Below are 14324 nucleotides of genomic sequence, written 5' to 3'. Positions count from 1 at the left end.
TCCAATCTAAACCTCCCCTGGTGCAACTTGAGGCCATTTCCTCTCGTCCTATCGCTTGTTACTTGGGAGAAGAGACCGACACCCACCTCGCTACAACCTCCTTTCAGGTAGTTGTAGAGCACAATGAGGTCTCCCCTCAGCCTCCTTTTCTCCAGGCTAAACAACCCCAGTTCCCTCAGCCGCTCCTCATCAGACTTGTTCTCCAGACCCCTCACCAGCCTCGTTGCCCTTCTCTGGACACACTCTAACACCTCAATGTCCTTCTTGGAGTGAGGGGCCCAAAACTGAACACAGTATTCGAGGTGCGGCCTCACCAGGCCCAAGTACAGGGGCACGATCACTTCCCTCCTCCTGCTGGCCACGCTATTTCTGATACAGAAATAGTGCGTGCTTCTCAACGTGCATGCTTTTGCAGCGGGGAGGGAGCAGGGTCTCATGCAATGGTCCAGCTGCAGAAGGGGACCCACGCTCTGCCCGGCCCCTCTCTAGCCCAAGCACCGCAGCCAACGAGGGCAAGGGCTGAACAACCTTTGGCTTTGCTGTCCGGCAGCCGGTCCACCTCCAGGATGAAGTCATCCTTCAGGAACAGGAAGCCCACGATGGAGAAGAGGTAGACGAGGATGAGAGCCAGGAGGGCTGTCAGCAGGATGGAGCGCCCGTTCCGCGTCACGCTTTTGATGACATTAAACAAGGTCTCCTCACGGTAGATCAAGTCAAACAGCTGAAAGGACCCAGGAGCAAAGAAATGCCGTGGGGTGCTTTTCTTGATAATGCCTGGCCTACCTATATCCCCTTTTATCCTGAGATCTTGGATCACTCAGCAGACCTTGCCTAACTTTCACATAAAGCATTTAAGTTTCCCAGCTTACTGTAGGGAAGCAGAGAAGAATGAAGTGACTTATGCACAGCAGGAGAGCCCAGAATAGGACACATACACCCTGCCTCTGCCCTCACCAGCTCATGTTGTCTCCCAGCTGACCCACATAAAGTACACAGTAGAGATTAGAAAGAGAGAGCGAGCAAAAGACCAGGAGAGAGACAGTAACAGATACTGTCGGAAGGCAGAAAGATCAGCCTACGCAAAGATTAGAGCACAGTGAATTGTTCTCACTGCTGTTATCAATCAGCCCCTGGAAGGTGTCACAGGAACCTTCTAGCTTCTAACGGGGCAGACTGGCTACCTCCGTGCCCCACACATCTGCATTTATTGTACCAGGATGCTGTAGAAGAGTTCGTGCACAAAGAGTCCCAGGACGCTCGTCAGGATGTAGCCAACGTGGTAAAGAAATTCCACATCCATGATCATGGCCTTGTAGCCTCGGATGAAGGTCCCACGATTGCCCACGAAGCTCACCACGAACACAATCTTGTTGGTCAGCTGGGGAACAACCAGAAACGGGAGGGAGTGGGGTTTGCTGCACTTTATGAAGGCAGAACAGCCTCCTGTGCCATGGGCTGCTACATTCTCCAGCACATGGAGAACTTACATTGAGAGCTCCCAGTATGTTCAGAGTGAGTCCAATCCCCAAGTAATAAATCGATCGCAAGATCAGTGCCACGAGGAGCGGTCTGACACCGTAGCGCTTAGTGAACAAGGCCATGATGGAGAAGCAGATCAGAATCCAGAAGAGCAGCGAGATCAGCGGGGAATCCAGCACTCCTGGGAAGAGAAGACCCACAGCAATTAAATGGCATGAGATGAAATGCACGCTGCCAATCGGACACGGTGCTGCTGTCCAGACTGTCCAGAAAAACTAATGTGCTGATTATCAGAGGGAAGAAAGAGAGAAATTATGCTTGACTGCAAAGACTAGTATTGACTAAGATGGTTCTTACTGATACACTTTTCTAGCATCTTTTATCAGAGATCTCAAAACCACCGTAAATGATGGAGGCTTTGCCTGACAGCAGGTACGTGTTCCGTCATTGCTTCCCCCATCTTACAGACAGGGAAAGCGCAGCCCAGGGAGAAGAGACTTTTCCCTAAAAAGGAAGCAGTGGGAGGGCTGGCAACTGAAATCTTGACTCAATCCCTTCCTTTCACCAGCAGAAAGGACTTGGGCCTTTAGGAGTCAAAAGGAGACTGAGGGTGGGAGGAGTACAAGTAAGGGACCAGTTTTCCTGCATATGAAGGTCCCCTTTTTCTTCCACCTTGAGGAGCAGCAGATGCTGGGGCACTTACCCATGGAAGTGGCTTCAACATAGGGGTAGAAGAAAGCAATGATTATGTTGATGAAGACAGCCAGGTTGAAGGAAATGCTTCCCCAGAGTGTCATTCTGCGGGAGAACCAGTACATCAGCGGCATGCCTGGAGGGAGAGGAGGCAGACACACAAACCTCAGCCAACCTTGTGCCAACCGGCGAAGGCTTTGTCCTCCCAGATATCCGGAGGGCTCGGCTCAGTACAGCTAGCGGGCCCGGAGGGACCCTTGCCTCCCACTTCCTTCAAAACGTTAATAAAAGCTCCCTCCTCATCTGCTGAAACGGGAATGCAAGTTCAAAATGTTACTGCTCACATTTCTTGGCTTCTCGGCCCTTTGACCTGCTCTGGCACCTTGGAATCAGACCGGCTCCGTTCTCCTCCTCACCCTCCTCCCCATCTCCCACCTCCTACAGTCTCGCTGCTCACGTCCTTCAAAACAACAGTGTCTTTGTGTTTTCAGCGCCGGTGCTCGGTCCCAGAGGAGACCCAGCCAGCAATCTCCCATCCATACTGGAAACTTGTTTCCTGCCGAATTCCTAAGATAGTTTTGACTGGATCTGCAAGTGTTTTCAGAGCAGCTACACTACTCCATAGCTGCATCGCAGTATTTATAGTGCGACTCTTTATTGAGCTCCCGTTATTTTACGCCAGGATTTCCGTTCTGATGCAGCCCTGGAAGCACCTAAGCAGGTCTGCAGGGTGCAGAGAAACAAGTTTTATTTCCCATATGTAGCTGCTAGATCCTGGCTTAGGAGAAGGCAACTGAAAACAAACGAAGGGAGGGCTTTCCGGGGGAAAACACCCACAGGTGTAATCCCAGGGAATGTGCTGTAAGATGCATTTCAGACTACCGAGGAATTGCACTAACAGGCATGGAGGAAATACATCCCTGGGAACTTGATTAACCTCCACTCCCTGCAAACCGCCGAGTGTGGTGTGCTCTACAGAGCAAAGGGCACAAGGAGCTCAGAGATGTGATTTCCAGGCTGCTGCCAGGGTTCACAGCCCTTTCAAAGCAGGGCTGCCTCCCTTTTTCACAACAGGGGCTATTCGAAGCGCCCGTGCTGGCCGGGGGGAGCCTGAAGGGAAGGTCTGGTTTGCTCTTACTGCGCAGTTTCTTCTGCCATTCCATCTCGTTGTGGAGGAATGACGACTGGTCGAAGAAGTCACTGACTTTGCTGCCCTGCTCGTCCTGCTCCGTGGTGGTGAAGAGCCGGTACTTGGTCTCCTTGGTGAGGAACTCACAGATGCCAGGCACGGGGAAGATTATCTGCTCCATGCTTCGGTCCAGGCGCACAATCTGCAGGAAGCAAGGCAAAGGGCAGGGTGCCGTCAGAACCTGCCCCTGCCAGGCTTTGGTTTCCTCTTTCCCAGACCCAGCTGTGCCCTCCTCTCATATCACCGGCCACTCGCCTAATGCTACAAGTTGGCCCAGCAAAGGCAGCCCCGGCTGTGCTGGAGGAAAGCTGAGCGCATGTGAACCCTTGCTGGCCCGCCTGCAAGGGGATCCATGCTGGCAAGCGGGGCCGGGACTGCCGAAACGGCTGCATCCCCGCTGCTGCGGGGAGAGAAAGGAAGGGTCCGGGGGGCCAGCTCGTTCCCCCAGCTCCCCATGGGCTCTGCTAACGCCACCAGCTCTCTGCAGAGCCAAGGGCCCGTCTGCTTCTTGCCAGCACAGGGATGGGAAGGCTCCTAGTGCAAAATAACCAGGCGCGAGGCAGTTGGAGCACACGTGGGCTTCATGGACCATGTGCATACTGGCAACCCAACAGCTAACAGCTCTTGCCTCGATTTGGGATGTGTGTTTCTCGTAATACGCCAGCGGGTCCTCCTCTTCTTCCTGGACCGGGGCCGTCGACTTCAGCATCTGCGTCAGCTGCTTGTTATTTAGGCTGAGCTGGGATGCAGGGAGAGGGAGAGAGGATGAGAGTGGCCTCAGCCAGGGGAGTCAGGTCTAACTCTGCACTGACAACAGCGTTCCTCAAAATCTACCAAAGCTGATGAGGTTTCAGGGAGAAGCAAATGAATTAAAGCTTCCTAAAGGGGTACGAGCCCTCCCTGAGGTGACAGACATTTGATTCCCTGCAATAATTACATCCAAATGCTGCTAATCCACAAATTACAAATCAATGCCCATAAAACCCCAGGGAAATCTCATTACTGCTGAATCTTGTTCGGGATTTAAGGTACACAGGCAAAGGACTCAGCCCTTCTTTTTCTGAAGGGAAGGGGAGAAAGCAGGTACCAGCAGGATGCCATCAGGGCCACCAGCCTGTCCCTGCGGCGAGCTGGACATCACCCTACGGCTGGGCCTTCGTTGGGGAGCCCCACAAATACAGCTCTCCGCAGCTTGGTTATAAAAGGTGCACGCGCCTTTGGGCTTGTAGTTTGGGCTACAAGGGCACCGATAAGTCTTTCTTTCTTTAGTCCCCCCGGGGAATACCAAAACCCATCAAATCTTAAACAACAAAACCCAGGTGACTCAGCAAGGGTGGGAGAAGCAGCTCTTTGCAGTCTCTGGTCAGGGTCGGGGCGGGTTGCGGGGGCTCTGCCTTCGTTCCCGAGGCCCCTCCGTACCATGGACGAGATGCCCTCCTCCTCCTCCTCCTGGATTCGTTTCACCGGCTTCAGGAGCTGCTGCAGGGACTTGTTGTGTCGGGACAGCTGGAAAAGGCACAGCGATAGCCGGGTGAGCACAGGCTGGCGAGCAGCCACCGGCGCACACGGGAGCGGGACACGGGGTGCACAGGGGAGCGGGATGGCCGGCAAGCCCCGGGGGCTGGCTTTTCACAGGAGCCAAAAGCACATTTCCCAGCCATGCCTCCCCAAGGAGGCCAGCCTGGCTAGAGGAAATGTAAATAAATATAGAGAAAAACATGCAAATCGGGGAGTGGGAGCCCAGCACAGCACGGGGACCCCAGCCTAGGGGGGACCCTGCTGTCACAGCTCAGTACCTGCAGCGCCAGTATATAAATGTTGTGGCCAACTTCCCGGGGTGAAACCTCAGCGTTTTCACACTCCTCCTCCTGCAGATAGGCCTTCTTAATCACGTCGACCTGGAAGGCAGCAGAGGGACAGTGAGCTTCTCCCCATCTCCTTGCCTCGGTTTCCTCCTCTGGGCATGAATGGCACTGGGAAAACCATTAGGCAAGGATGCTTGTGCAGAAGGCAGTGACCAGCAGTATGGCAGATGAGATGGTTATTGGTTTGCAAACCAGAAGCTGCATCAGGACCCACAGGCAGAAGAGGTCCAGCAACGGGTCGGGGGGAGGCTGGGGGGTCACTGGGGCAAGGCTGGGGGTGTTTCACTGTCAGCCCTTACCAGTTCCTGCGGGCGGAGGCTGATGAGGATCCGCTCGGCGTTTTCGCTGTCGTGTCTGCTCTCCATGAGGGCCAAGAGGAGCTTGGAGGCATTGTCCTGGCGAGGAGAAGCCCTGGCTGAGGGGAGCTGTGCCCTGCCGCTGCCCAGGGCTTTGGTGTCGGCAGAAACCCCCCCATGCCCCAGTCAGCTGTAACTCCCCCGTGCTAGAGGCATCCGAGCCTCACGTGGTGGAGATGCACCAGCCCTGTCCCACCAAGCCCACATGCTCCCACGCTCGAGGACCTGACGCATGCACAGTCCCCTGCTACAGTGGCCACCTCAACCCTCAGCACACCCCATGGCCATGCCAGCGAGCCCACGCAGTGATGCACACACGCGTGCCCACCATCCTAGCCCGAGGCTCTGCCTACCTTCAGCTGCAGGACCAGGTCCATCCGGTACTTGCAGAGGGGACTGATGTCGTTAAGGATGAGGGCTGTGATGATGTCAATCCCATTGGACTCGTGGGTCACGATGCAGCTCTGGGGGAGCAATGCAACGTGTTAGCCCACAGATTCTGCCAGTCCTCCCACCTTCACCCTCCAACACGGCCCAGGTCCGAAACGGTGCCCTGCCTACAGCACTGACCCTGCCTGATTATCCCCTGTCTCCCTGGAAAGGGCACTGTTTGCACCACTATATTATTTAACCCCCATTTGCATCACCATATTATCTAGCCAAGCAGTAGCTCATAACCCGCGCAGCATCCCTGTGCACCCTGGCATCCTCTACTGCCCATGTTCTGCTCCTGTTCACACCCTGAAACCAAAAGCTGTCCCTGTCCTTGCTTCTTTCCCACGCATCCCCTCCCCAAATCCTCCTTTGGGCATCCCCGATCAGCGGTGAAACGCCCCAGACACGCCGGGAATGACCCAGACCCTACAGGGATACCCACGGACCTGGTTCTCGTGGCAGGGCCCTTGGCAGTACTCGGTCAGGGTCTCCAGGGTCTGGGTGATGAGGGCCACGTTGTACTCGTTGATGTAGAGGCCCAGCAGCCCCAGCCCCCCCGTGGTGCTGCCGCACATGATGTCGAGGAACTGCAGTGTCTCGCACACCAGGTTGTAGTTGGTCTTGTTGTTCTGGCACCGGAGGAAGTTCTGTCGAGCAAAGCCTGCAGTTATGTGGCTGAGCGGCATCACTCTGATGGGGGGGACAGTCCTGATCCCCCTCCCGACACCTCCTCCAGCTGCAGTTCGATGGAGAATTGGGCTGGGGCCACCCCTGTAACATACAGAACCTCCGAGAGCAGCACCCAGTCCCACGGACACAGTTGTGCCGTGAACGGCTCCTTCCACAACACCAAAAGTTATCCAGAAGGGATGGTGCATTTGCAGATGGGGAAACTGAGGCACAGAGTGGCTGGTGCAATGGCTTTTTGGACCAAACTGGGGCAGAGCCCAGCCTTCCCACGCCCCAGTCCCATGGCCTCTGTCCTGACCCCCAGACACTAGCAGCCCCCGTAACCAACCTGCAGGTCCCGGTTGTGGTTCTCACAGAGCAGTTGCAGGAATCGCAGGATAGGCTCCATGATCAGGACCGTCACCCCCATTTCATTGTTCTGGCCCTGCTCCCCAGTGTCATGGCCCTTCCGACACCCTATGGCCATCGGGTATCGGGAGGGGGTGCCAGGCATGAGGAAGGTGTCTCCTCGTCCTAGAGAGCAATCCAGCCTCGTTAGCATCGGACTATCTGACAAGACAGACATTGGCTCTACCAAGGGGACACGGCCCCATACCTTTGGTGCCAGGGTCAGGCTCGTCTTTGTCCTCACGAGGTTTGTTCCCGATGTCACTCATGTTCACAGACACCGTAGACTTGGTCTCCTGCTGCGCCTTCTTCATCCGGTCGTGCAAAACTTTGAAGAACTTCTCAGACTTCTTGTCGCTCGTCATGAGGTTGTAAAAGGATTTCTGGGAGGAGAGAGGACAGTCATTCAAGTCTCCACCACGGGGTCCAAACAGTCTCTGCCTGCCCCTCTGGTTTGGTAGCCTCCAGCACTCAAGACCTCATCCGAGATAAAGTGGTGAGCAGGTTTATTTCCAAGCAACAGCCCTGGACGTCACAGTCCTCTTGGATCTACAGGGGTGGATTGTCCCCTGCCACTGTGCTCTCCTTTACCCTAAGCAGGGTTAGGGACAGAGCAAGCAGCAATTACAGCAGCTCCAGGCCCTGGAACCCTACTGCTTTTTGCACGTACAATTTTTCGGCTTCCCTGTGATAAAGACTTCAAGATAACCCACGAGTTCTCACCCGAGAGCTGCAGCCCTGAGCCATTTTAGCAATACCCGGCAGAGGGCATCAGCATTGCTCCAGAAACAACCTGCAACAACCTGCCCTGATCCAGGGCCACTGAGCTGGAAAACTCAAAACCAGACAGATTTCTGCAGCTCCTCCTCTGCATGGCCAGCCACCGCATGCAGCCAAACAGTATTTTGGCAACCTGTTGCCCAGGGGCCAACCCAGGACTGAAGACTGCCCTGCACCCACGTCTATCCAAGTGCTGGGACGGTTACACTGCACACATCAAACCGTGGCTGCCCAATCCCCCTGGGACTGGTGCCCACCACGCAGTCGGGGCTCAGCACCTGGATCTCGGTGTTGCCTCCATCCAGCAGCCGGATGGCAAGCAGGATGCTCTCTTGGAAGATCTTCTCGTTCTTGGTGTTCATGATGAGGTCAGCCACCAACTTGGTGGCCCCTTCTCGGTCCAGCCGGCACTGGACAGCAGCGATAGCGGACCAGTCCTGGTCTTGGCCTGTATGAGAGGACATGGACGGATGTGATGCTGTGGTAGCGCAGGAGAACGAGCACAGCTAAATCACTGTCAGGGGCATCTCAGTCCCATCTCTTCATCTCCCCAAATCCTTTACTCCCATGGAGGTGGCGGCGTGGCAACCAGCTACAGACCTGATCCCATCATGGCTTGGGAGCCGGGAATTCGAGGTGTGTGTGAGCAGCGCAGAGAGACAGGGAAGGCGCAGGAGAGGGGCACTCACCTCCTCCAGCAGCATCCATGATTTCCCCTTTGGAGCTGGACTTCTTGTTCTGCAGGTAATTGTTCAGAAGCATTTTCCGCAGCAGGTTGCCCTGCCAAGACAAATAAATGTCATGAGTCTCCCAACGCCAAGGCCAGCGCTAGAGCAGAACGAGGCTGAGCACCCGCGGGCTGCAGCGGGGAGGGAAGCACTGCCAGCCTGGGAAGCAGGGGCTGCACAGGCAAGGAGCAGGGCTGAGGATGTGCCATGGGATCACGGTGCTCACCCTCTCGCCATACTTGTTCCTCTTCACCAGCATCTGCTGCAGCGTCCTCAGCACCTTGATGCACAGCTTCTCCTCCGTCTCCATGAGGTCCTTGGTGTGCTGCACCAGCCTGGCACAGCAGACCCACCGTCACACAGCCGAGAGGGACAAGGGGGTCCCCGAGGGAACCATCCCCGCCATCCCTCCAGGCTGCAGGCACGAGCCAGGATGCACAACCCCCAAACGATGAAGGTCACCAGCCCTTCCCAGCACTCCCAGCAACCCCTGGGCAATTGCAAAGCGTCCTCACTTGGACAGGAAACCTCCGCTCTCGCATCGCTGAAACGCCTCCGTCCCCTCCATGAAAAGCAGCTCTGGCCGGTGGAGGACATCCACCAGGACAGACAGCTCAGCCTCCACCAGTGGCTTCAAGCGATCCTCCAGGGCGTTGATGATGTCCTAGAAGTCACAGCACACACCTTTAGGGCCAATGCATGCCTAGGAGACATGAGCACGGGAGAGGGACCCCTGCAACGCCAGCACCTTCTTGCTATCATGCACTGATCCATGCCACCCCCGCCTCCCTGCCCCATACCTGCAGCTTCTCTATGATATTCTTGTAGTCCCACTGGTTGGGGGTGGTGGAGACGCGGGGGAAGGTCCGCGTGGCCGTCTTGTAGCTGGATGTGTTCCTCTGCACGGTGCTGGTGGAGCTGCTGTTGAGCAGGGAGCTGACGTGGGCGTCCAGGTCCATGGGCAGCGCAATGGAGCGGCTCTTGGCTGCAGGAGACGGAGCCAGGGTTGGGGACAGCCATGACCCAGCCCACCCCATCGGCTGGGTCCTACCACACCGCCTTGGGCCGGCCACCCCTTCACCGGCTCTTCATTTGCAGCAGAGAAGATTTGGGTTAAATTCAAGAGTAAACTCCTCCAGGCTAGTAAGGGGTGGAGTATTTCCATCCATCCCTCCACACTGCAGCACAACATTGCCCACAGCCCTCCCAGCCCAAGGTAGGATGGAAAGAGGCACCACCTCCAGTTTTTGGTTGGGAAAGCCCAGCATGGAGATGTTGTAAGCACCCTGCCTCAAATTACAAAGGGAAATCCCCACCCAGTGTCTAACCACCGAGCAATCCTTTCCACAGGGTGACTCAGTGCTAACAACACTTGCCCTGAGTCAGGCAGCCACAAGCAGGCTGAGGGCAAAGTCCTGGCGAGGGAAAACCACCATAAATGCTGGCTTTGTTTCCAGGCCCTCCACCAGCAGGGACACACCAGGGATCTCCCAGTCAAGCCCAGGCTTCGGTTATCCCCACGCCTCCTTGGTCACGCCCGGAGATGTAGCTCAAAAAAAAAAGCACATCCCAGAGCCAAACCTCCCCATTTCCAGCTGGCAGCCTCTCTCCGGGGCACCCTGCCAAGACCTGCAGTAGGGACGATGGCTCTTGCTCACTGCCGGAGCAGAAGCAGCCAAGGGTGGCTGCATCCTCCTGGTCCGTGGGGAACAGAGCATCACTCTGGCATGGCTCCTTACCGACCATGGCCAGCGTGCGGATGCAGGCTTCCACCGAGCTCTTGTGCTGCTGCTGCAGCCAGGGGCACTCCAGCAGCCTCATGGTGGACTGGAGAAGCTGCACCACGATGGTCTGGTGGGTCTGAAGGAGAGAGCAGGCAGGTATGTATCAGTGCAAGGTGTGTCCAGACCTTGTTTCGGGGGGTTGCTTTCCTCCCCCAGCCATGGCCTGTCCATGTTATTACCTGCAGCGAGGTGCTGTTCTCTGAGAAGGGGGAGCTGAAGAACGCATTGATGGTGTCCAGCACCACCGTCAGCACGTACTTCTCCAGCGTAGGGTCTGGCAGGCGTTTCTCTCGCTTCTTGCACATCTGTGAGGAGAAAGGAGGATGCTGATGGCACCCGAGCGAGATGAGCACGTGTCCTGGCTGGATGCTGCTGGCATACAGCACTGCTGGGACCTTGCTGAGCTAAAGGATGTGGCTGGTGACACAGCTCCTGGGTCTACACCAGAGAGCCCTGACTGCTCCCCAGCCCCTAGCGTGGCAGCTACATAAGTCCCCATGGTGCCCATGCCCCAAGTCTGACTCTCCAGGCTTTGAGGGAGCCTTGGTGACACCAACCTGTCCCCATCCAATACAGCAGCCATTGCTGCTGTGTCCCTCCCACCCAGCCCTCCCCACGCACGTGGGCCATGTCCAGGGTGAAGTTCTCGAAGAGAGTCCAGATGTGGTTGCTGGTGTAGATCTCCTTCATCTCCACCTCCGTGTCCACGTAGCAGTGGTTGACAAAGTTCACGTAAGCCATCTTCACCTGCCGGGGAGGGAGAGGGGGCACAGGCACCGTCAGGAGAAGGCAATCAGTGCAAAGCCACTGGCATCCTCCTCGCTGGGCACCCCGTACCTCCGTGATGCAATCCTCATGTGTCACCACCCGCACCACGTCCTCCAAGGGCAGCAGAGACGTGCACTTGATCTCTGTGTAGACGTTCTTGCCCTCGGCGCAGGCAGCCAGCAGGTCCACCAGTGAGATGTGGTACATCAGCGGGCTGTTTTCCTCCACCCCATCCCTGGCCGCTGTCATCATCTCCAGAAGGGTGGCCAGTGAAGCCTTGTCGTTGTAGAAAACCACCACATCATCTCCAGCGTTGGTGAGCTGCAGGGAAGGGTCAGTGGTCACCGCTCCAGAGAAGGAGGGTCAGAAACCTCACAAGGCAGAAAACGGTGTCCTCTGCAGCGGGGCGATGAGAGGCAGCAGGCGGTGAAGGGTGAAAGGGCCGTGCATTTACAGGGAAAACCAGGCATTTGCAGTGCAATCAAAAAAAATCACAGCCTGTGGGACTCCAAAATGGTTATTGGCTCTTGGACCTTGCATTAAGCTCCTGGAGATGTTTCCTACTCCAGGGAGAAGCCAGCATGGCTGGGAAGGCTCTTCCCTCAAGGAAGAAGCCAACCGTGCACCTCCCAGGAGCCATGCCCTGCTACGCCCCATGCTCATGCCCCACAGGCGGGTGGGAGAGGTGCTCACCTCAGTCATGATCATGTCCTGGCACTTCTTGACGTACTTGCCCTCAGCCTTGATGATGGTGTGCAGGAAGTCGAGGTACTGCACGTGGCGGCCGTGGGTGGCCACACAGTGGATGAAGTGCTGCGGCACCGTCTCGTTGATCTCTGAGCAGAGCTGGTAGTTGTTGAGGAAGATGTGCTGCATCGTCTCAGCCTCCAGGAGCTGCGGGACGAGGGGAGCAGAGTAAGGCGGGGGGGCTGCGAGGAACAGCCTCCCCTCCTGCCCTGACCCTTCCTCTCCCGTGGTCTCCTCCTGGCTTTTGTATCTCTTGCTCTCAGTACTGAAGTCTCTCCCTGTGCTGCTGCCTGCAACTGCCCTTCGGTCCCCTCTCCTCACCCCTGGGGTCAGGAACAGGTTGAGGTGTTTGTGCAGCAGGGCCTGGTTTTCCTGATTGCCAGCACAAAACTTCTGCAGGAACTGGTGGGTGAATTTCAGGATCTCCATCATCTTGGCATCACCCTGAGGAAGGGCAGAGAAGAGAAATACCCAGAGTTGGCGAGGGATGGAGAGCAGCAGCAGTCTGCTGCCCCTCCTGCCCTGCCCAGCTGCAGGACCCAGCCATGTAGGGGGGTCCCCGCATCCCCCACCCCTTGCCCTGGGCACTTCAGGACCAGCCAGCTTCTGCCCACCCACCTTCTCATAAGGTATCTGCAGCAGATCCAGCATCACTTTGTGGGCATCCATGTTCTTCAGAAGGCGTTGCTGCTTCTTACGCACTTGCTCTCCGACCCCGCACATCTTATTCAGCCGTTCCAGGATCTGGGGAGAGAAGGACCATGACAGGGGGGAATTGAGCCTGGGAGCCCATCAGGATGGCCCACCAGCACTAGGGGCTTGCTTGCAATCCAGATGTGCCCTCCATAAACCCAGATGCTCCCTGCATCGCTCGCAAATCTTGGCACCCCCCTCAGAAATCCTCCTTGCAGTGCCACACAGAGAGCCCTCGTACCCGTCACCAACCCTCTCCCCTCCAGTCCCCCCAGTGCAAGGTTCACTTGCGAGCCCTGGGGATGTAACAGGGCTCCTCCTTGCACTGAGCTGGCAGGAACAAGCCCTGGCTTGGACTCGTTTCTACTGAACCACAGGAGAGCTTGGAAATCCTCCCCCACCCTTTCCCTTCTTGCTGGTGCGCCCGTGCCAGCCCAGGCCAGGCAGACACGGCCGGCCGTGCCTCCAGGAACAGCCCTGGGGACAGGATTCGGTCTCACTTACCCCCTTGACTATCTGATAGTTCTCACTGCTCTTCTCTCCTGGAGCAATGACCTCTTCGTCGGCAGCATGCTGCAAGGGGACAGAAACAGCACCAGGGTCCCGCTGCACCTCTCCAAAGCCTGGGGCATAACTACACCCTGCAGGACCCTCCCTGACCCTCCTCTTCCAGGGAGAGGGGTGCATGGCCCATCAAGAGGCGTCAGGTGTTGGATTGAAGCAAGCTGCACCTCTGCCTCCCACTCCTCTCCTGCCCCAGTTCCCAGGGTCTTGCTCAGGGCTCTCACCTCTTTCTTCTCCTTCTTGTTCCCCTCCACCGTACTGTCCCCTTTGCTGCTGCCCTTCTTGTCCACCCAGAGCTCCGATTTCTCCACCATAGTGCGGAGTTTGTCCAGCTCTGACTTGATCACCTTGTAGTTCTCGACATCCTGGGCTGAGATCAGGAGCTGAACCTGCAGCGACATTCCCAGGGGTTTCCAGTTTGGGGCACAAACCCCATTCCCCTCCTCTTCCAGACCTCCATCCCAAGGAAAGGGGCCAGGACCCATCCCATGTCCCATACCCACAGCCAAGTGTGGGCTTAGAGGTACTCCAGAGCAGCGTCCCACCAGAGTTACCTGTTTGAAGGTGTGCAAGACCTCCTGCCTCTGGCTGAAGTGCTTGAAGAGGAGCTGCAGGGAGCCGGAGATGAGCGGCGGGTAGTCGTGCATCGTCAGGTGGATCAGCACCCGCAGAAACATCCTCCCTCCCTCGTCATCCACCTCTAACATGCTGCTCGTCTTCCTGAAGCCGGGACGAAAGCGCTTGGCGTTAGCAGCCATGTGGGAGCTTGCGTGCACTCAGTCACCCCTCGGGGCTGATGGGGACAGCTGCATTAGCCTTTAGAGCCTCATCTTCCTCATCACCTGCAGCTTTCAGCCTCGGCAGTATGGACAGGAGAGGAAGAGCCCTATGGCCAGGCTAACTATGCACCGGAGGGGGCAGGGACTCACCCCACACCGAACATGGCTTCTGCGTGCTCGCCGATCCGGTCCAGGTTCATGGCTGCAGCTGAAGGGAGAGGAAAGGGAGATGAAAGGGGCGGCCAACGTGATCCCTGTGCATCGGCAGAAACCCGCAGGCACCAACCCAGCTCCTTGGCCCCTGCTCCAAGCATCCACAACAGACACAGGACACCTCATCCCATCTGCACAAACTCCAATCCCCCCCCCATGCTCCCTGCCAGCAGC

The 14324-nt window shown here is 56.8% G+C and overlaps 1 protein-coding gene across 1 annotated transcript in view; it reads right to left on the bottom strand.

The window, feature by feature from the left end:
- Window positions 1-14324, bottom strand: part of ITPR3 (inositol 1,4,5-trisphosphate receptor type 3) — a 36099-nt gene that overhangs the window by 4684 nt on the left and 17091 nt on the right. The window contains exons 23-51 of the mRNA XM_019470371.1: window positions 14088-14145; window positions 13713-13878; window positions 13383-13547; window positions 13099-13167; window positions 12520-12645; window positions 12223-12345; window positions 11848-12048; window positions 11224-11475; window positions 11008-11133; window positions 10566-10691; window positions 10342-10462; window positions 9403-9587; window positions 9118-9266; window positions 8829-8937; window positions 8564-8654; window positions 8153-8322; window positions 7303-7477; window positions 7036-7220; window positions 6464-6664; window positions 5936-6046; window positions 5526-5621; window positions 5158-5259; window positions 4781-4867; window positions 3990-4100; window positions 3311-3503; window positions 2183-2308; window positions 1488-1660; window positions 1214-1378; window positions 529-721 (exon numbers count right to left, since the gene is read on the bottom strand). Of these exons, the coding sequence (XP_019325916.1) occupies window positions 529-721; window positions 1214-1378; window positions 1488-1660; window positions 2183-2308; window positions 3311-3503; window positions 3990-4100; window positions 4781-4867; window positions 5158-5259; window positions 5526-5621; window positions 5936-6046; window positions 6464-6664; window positions 7036-7220; window positions 7303-7477; window positions 8153-8322; window positions 8564-8654; window positions 8829-8937; window positions 9118-9266; window positions 9403-9587; window positions 10342-10462; window positions 10566-10691; window positions 11008-11133; window positions 11224-11475; window positions 11848-12048; window positions 12223-12345; window positions 12520-12645; window positions 13099-13167; window positions 13383-13547; window positions 13713-13878; window positions 14088-14145 (4155 nt within the window). The remainder of the gene's footprint in view (window positions 1-528; window positions 722-1213; window positions 1379-1487; window positions 1661-2182; window positions 2309-3310; window positions 3504-3989; window positions 4101-4780; window positions 4868-5157; window positions 5260-5525; window positions 5622-5935; window positions 6047-6463; window positions 6665-7035; window positions 7221-7302; window positions 7478-8152; window positions 8323-8563; window positions 8655-8828; window positions 8938-9117; window positions 9267-9402; window positions 9588-10341; window positions 10463-10565; window positions 10692-11007; window positions 11134-11223; window positions 11476-11847; window positions 12049-12222; window positions 12346-12519; window positions 12646-13098; window positions 13168-13382; window positions 13548-13712; window positions 13879-14087; window positions 14146-14324) is intronic.

Source organism: Aptenodytes forsteri, unplaced genomic scaffold (assembly GCF_000699145.1).
Source record: "Aptenodytes forsteri isolate BGI_AS27 unplaced genomic scaffold, ASM69914v1 Scaffold142, whole genome shotgun sequence".
Lineage (NCBI taxonomy): Eukaryota > Metazoa > Chordata > Aves > Sphenisciformes > Spheniscidae > Aptenodytes > Aptenodytes forsteri.
The sequence above is the reverse complement of the archived record's forward strand: the minus strand, read 5'-3'. Positions and strand labels throughout refer to the sequence as shown.